A 5,278-nucleotide genomic window follows, 5' to 3' on the forward strand; every position below is an offset into this window, starting at 1 on the left:
AACGGCCACGTCACAGCCCCACTGATGATGCCTAGCTTTGTAGATTTGTCCAAAAGCCCCAGAACCAATCACCTTCCAGTCCCTGAGGCTGGAGTCTTCAACAAACTGTGCCATAGTTCACTGGAGGAACAAATTATTGGTGTTATCAACCCGAGTCCAGGTTAGACTAGGGAAAGGTAAAACCTGCAAGAGACGCCACATTTGGGAGGCCGTTTGCCTGACAGCATTTTCAGAAGATCTCAAATTGATAATGGCACTTTGTTTTTCTCATTCATGCAACCATAGTCAAAAGCAGCAATCCTGTGATTACGTTGCTCTAACGTGAAAAGCTTCGCTTCATAAATAAAGTGGCGCAACAGCTTCACTTCTAAAGGAGCCACACCCTCCAGTACATCAGGCATTATGTCCACACATGCATTTTCTGTTACATGGAAATATTGCAGACTGTTCAAACAAGAGTTCCCTTTAACACCAGTTGAGCTGGGATGGCAGAACCTTACATGTTGCCCACTGTTTTTCCTGCTTATCAATCACAAAACTGGCCACATTTGGTTGCAGAAAAGCTTTCCACATAGCCGCACAATGAATATATTGCCAAATTATCTGCTGTCAGAATTGAAAGTGTTTCGACACAGCTTTAGAGTTTGTCCATTAAATTCAACACCAGAGTTTAAGGTGTCTGATGTCTTCAAGAAGGGGCTCTAGTATCTTACCAAGCCCACATGTCTCCCTGTCGATTGAATTAAATAACAAGGGAGTGTGAGCTAGGGATGACTTGCAATCTGGGGTAAATTCTGTAGAGTGAAGTAAACAGTACCCATTTTATGGATTTTAGTTTTGGAGCTCAGAGGATTTTTTGTCTCATCATAAGTAGACACTTTGCATTTGGTCACTACTAAAAATACATTTGATTGTTTCAAGTATTGCTACATACTGACAAGTGTCTGGTGCCAAAACCTGCTTCATTTGTCCCGGTTTCTGTACATTATCTCCACTGTGACCAATAAATATTTCCTTTGGATTGACAAGGTGGAATCCTTCTGATAGGTGTGTATTCATATTCAAAGGAGTGGCTATGTCATCAAACATTTGTTTGGCACTTTCAAACGGTCCCATTAGTGGTAGCACAAGTTCACGGTCACGTGGTACATCCGTATTATTGAACACTGATGAAAAAGAATTTTGTAAAGTAGCTACAGATGTTTCCACAAGTTCTTTAACCCACGTTACAGTTCTTGTTACATCCATTAGTGCTACATTTGATCCAGAGTACATTTTTGCCACAAACCAGGCTGCACTATCACTTAAAGAAGTTTAAAACCCTCAGAAGGATCAGCTAGGTTTTCCTCTAGTGTTGTGTAGATAGTCCCACATGTGGAGTCAGTAGATGTTGGGAAGGTCTGAAGAGAAGGCTCAACAGCTCAGGTACTTGGTACTCTCTGGAAAGGTGCTTGGTAAATGAATTAATGCTGTCGTATGTCTTTGGACAACATCTTGGCTGCAACTAAGTGTTAACTCCAATCCCTCTGACAATGCATGCATTTCACAAAGGTGCCACATCAGTTTCTTTATCTGTGTGAATCTTGACGGACATCTAGGACAACTGTACATTTTGGTGTGTGATGGCAACAACTCACGGTGATAACTCTTGTTTTTTGGTTTGAGCACATAACACATTATACACAATAAATACCTGGACACATTTTAGTTCTACAAACAGATTTTTTGTTATTTGACATAGTTTCTTTTGGGATAGACATATTTAACTTTGTCAATTTGGCATATTTCAGGTTCATTATCTTTAAGTTACATCCTGTGAAATGAATACCTTTTCTTTGTGAGATGCCAGTACCTGGGGAGCTGCTGCTGGGGGTCGATGGCTGAGAGGCAAAAGGGCCTCCAACTGCTTCAAAGCTGTTTAAATGGAGAAGGGATAATTGGACTGCACCATGTTTCCCCATATCATGGGGTGGCAGAGCATTTAATTTTCGAGTTGTGTTCTTTTCTTTGCTAGTTATACTTATAGTTATGATTATTTGAATACCTTATCCTTCCATATTAGGTAGCATTGGTTTAATATTGGTTGCAGTTACTATGGTTTGGCTCTTTATTGTGTTTGTTTACCCCCCTTTGTGTCAGAATGGCCTGATCAGCCACCAGATCAGCTTTTCCCATGTCTCAGTCTGGGGGAGGTCTGCTCAGTTTGTGTAGGTCTTCTCGGTTATGTTACCTGACTGAAGGTCTGCTTAGTTGACCTCTTTTATGGTCCCAGGATTTTCTGTTTTTTGAAAAAAAATAATTGTTTTGTAAATAAAAACCTAAATTTTTCTGAAAATGTACCAAACGACTCCTCGTGCCTGCCATGAAAATCATTACCTTTAAAATAATGCAATTTTTTAGCTGTATTATCAAATTTATACTGCTTCCAATTGTTTTATCATCTTCATTTATATTATCAGAAATTACAAAACAACTTGCAACTTATCATCAAAATGGAAGCGTTGCATTCTGGATGCTGTAGTTTCTGTGTTTGACCTGCAGGGAGCAATGTGGAATTACATTTCTAAAACATCTCCTGGACCAAGGACAGGAAGTGACACATCTCATTAACATGATTTTTGTCTTTGCATTTTTTCCATTAAGAGTCAGTTTGAAAACAATTTAAATGATTGGTGATCAGAATCAAAGCGACCTCCACTTCCCCACAAAAACCATTAGCATCATTTTCTCATTGCTACACCTTGCGTTTACCTCGGCCTAAAATATATTTTCATCTGAAAACTTATCATTTTCACTTTCATCTTTAATAACCTTTATCTATCCTCTTTTCTCACGTTTACTCCTTTATTGCCTTAACAAAAAACGTCCCAGGGGAATCATCAGAACACAGCATCATGTCTTGAGGCACTCTGTAAACCTCCAGCCTGATCAGGGTGTAGCCGCTCTCCTTCAGACTAGCACAGACCTGGGCCGCATTCACTGGGACCGTAGGGATCTTCACCCCAGGCCCCGCCATGTAGTAAGTCATTCCCAGAGTCCCGATGAGCAGGAGGTGGCCCCCGGGCCGCAGGAGCCTCCCGATGTGGCCCAGGGCCCTGGTGAAGGCAGCCAGGTCCGGGCTGGCACTCTCCAGACAGTAGGCGGACACGAGACAGTCGGCCCCGGCTGAAGGAAGGACGTCCAGGGCCAGAGGCTGAGGGGAGTGCACGTCAATGTGGACTATGTCCACGATGACCTGACGTAGCCTGGCAGCCTTCTCTGTCCATGCCGAGGACCTGTTAGAGACAAGGAATCACCAAATTAGACAAAAACAGCTGTTGTAAATGGACACATAATCTCTCTGCACTAGTTATGTAATTCATACTGTGTGCTGACTCAGAAGAACTCTGTGTTGCATGATGTGGATTTAGTTGCCTGTTCTATGGGCATATAGCTCTAGGGAGAACAGTGAAGGTCTGTCGGTCACTCAGTCCACCACTTTGGTCCTGATGGAAATATCTTAGCAAACTTTGCCATGGAATTTTGTAGCACCAGTCAGAAATCAAAATGTGGTCATAACTTACTGGTTTATGACCAAATACTATAGTACAAGGATGACTCATTGTTCAAAAAGAGGTCCAGAATAAAACGTGAGATCTTTTAACCCTTAAAAGAAGATGACCAACTCATTTAAAAATATTGCATTATTTCCTGATGACAATAGTTAATCATTGGGTCATTCGTAGTGAGTGATAACGGAGTTAGGGATCTGATCGTACGGTCGTCCCTCCAGCTTGCAGACGTGCTGCAGGAATGGGGTCCAGTCCATGCTGCAGCCCCCCTCGTCCTGGAGCCAGCTCCTCAGCTCCTGTCTGTTGACCTCCAGGAAATCTGTGAGGAGCACCTTGTTGAAAACCTCACAGCCGCTCATCACCTGGTACAAGCTGGGACCCGAACCCACGTCCACCAGCAGCTCACCACGCACATCGCCTGGAGATGTAAGAGACGGAGAAGGACGACTCTGAGAAAGAGCTAACTGTTCTTTACCAAAACACCTGGATTAATATGCAGCTTCTATTCAGAAATCTTAACAGAGTTATTGTCATTTACTTAACATATCTTCCTAATGTTAAGTAAATGAAAATAATTTTGAGGAAGAGTGCTTGGATTATAAAAGATTACAAAAAGGAAGAGAAAGAACATGCAAATGTTTTACGTGAAAAGTTCAAAAGGTATCTGGTAGTAGCATCTTTAGGTCCAATCACACTTTGTCCTTTATTATACTTCATTACCTTAATTCAACAATTTCATTAAAGTTAAAATAAATAATAAAGTCCTTTACACTGCTATGACTCCAGACAGTGTAACATACTGTATTCTGGATCACTTGTGCTCCAGTCTGCTGAGATTATATCAGATTTCTGAACAAAGAACTTCAATCCAGATCACATTTTGGATGGCACCAAATTCAAAATAAATACATTTATTTGACATTTGATACAGCTGAACCTTTAATTCAGCCGAACATGTTTGGTATGTTCGTAAATCTTGAGTTTTAGAAAAACAAAGATCTTTGGGTTTGAACAGTGTAGAGGACCCAGCTTAAATCTATATCAATAAAGGTATATTCACCGACTTTTGCATGTTTTCAGAAAAATGAGTAAGAATAACGGAGAAGAAACAAAGTGTTTGTCTCCAAAAATGCAGAATATCTGACAGAGATCAGTGTTGAATTACACATACACATTATTATTGCAACCAATGACCTAGATTAATACAAAAGCAACATAAGAGATTATCACCATAATCATGCAATGTGTGCAACTCAATTTTAAAAGCTTTTTTAACATAAACTGTTTTTGGAATGAAGTTGACATGACCCATCACCCCGTCTCCCTACCTTCAGTGAAAGCTCTGTGTAGGCATGCCAGTTTCCAAGGTTCAAGGCCGTCCTTTCTTTCAAAATCAGCTATTGCTGGACTGTAGTTATTCTGCAGATACGCTCCAGGATCAAATCCCTGGTAGCAGGCTGCCATGTCCGCCACTCCATTCTCTGCTCCCTGTTCTTCCATCCTCCTGTTGTCCTGGTCACCTGTTTAGGGGTCAGCCTTCAGGAGCACTGTCTTATGTACCTGTATATATCTGGGTGTGTCCTGTGTCTTCCCGGGGGCCTCCTCCCAGCTGGACGTCCCTTCACCTAGTCCTGTGTCTTCCCGGGGGCCTCCTCCCAGCTGGACGTGCCTGGGCCACCTCCCGAGGGACCCCCCCCCCAGGAGGCATCCTTACCAGATCCCGAACC

General features: G+C 42.0%; 2 protein-coding genes across 3 annotated transcripts in view; both read right to left on the reverse strand.

Annotated features, from left to right (window-relative positions):
• The window catches only part of LOC116702278 (receptor-interacting serine/threonine-protein kinase 2-like), a 5,794-nt gene extending 5,639 nt beyond the window's left edge, over positions 1–155 (reverse strand). The window contains exon 1 of the mRNA XM_032536432.1: positions 1–155. This exon is cut by the window's left edge and continues 23 nt beyond it. Coding sequence (XP_032392323.1) covers positions 1–114 — 114 coding nt within the window. The 5' untranslated portion in view covers positions 115–155.
• A 572-nt stretch (positions 156–727) lies between these two features.
• LOC116702995 (phenylethanolamine N-methyltransferase) overlaps positions 728–5,278 on the reverse strand; it is a 22,706-nt gene continuing 18,155 nt past the window's right edge. The window contains exons 2-4 of one of the 2 annotated variants that reach the window (XM_032537565.1): positions 4,880–5,265; positions 3,759–3,969; positions 728–3,275 (exon numbers count right to left, since the gene is read on the reverse strand). In XM_032537565.1, the coding sequence (XP_032393456.1) occupies positions 2,837–3,275; positions 3,759–3,969; positions 4,880–5,051 (822 nt within the window). In that variant the 5' untranslated portion in view covers positions 5,052–5,265 and the 3' untranslated portion in view covers positions 728–2,836. Of the gene's footprint in view, positions 3,276–3,758; positions 3,970–4,879 lie in introns of both variants that reach the window. The other variant, XM_032537566.1, reaches the window with a different exon arrangement.

This window comes from Etheostoma spectabile, chromosome 15, assembly GCF_008692095.1.
Source record: "Etheostoma spectabile isolate EspeVRDwgs_2016 chromosome 15, UIUC_Espe_1.0, whole genome shotgun sequence".
NCBI classification, from domain to species: Eukaryota; Metazoa; Chordata; class Actinopteri; order Perciformes; family Percidae; genus Etheostoma; species Etheostoma spectabile.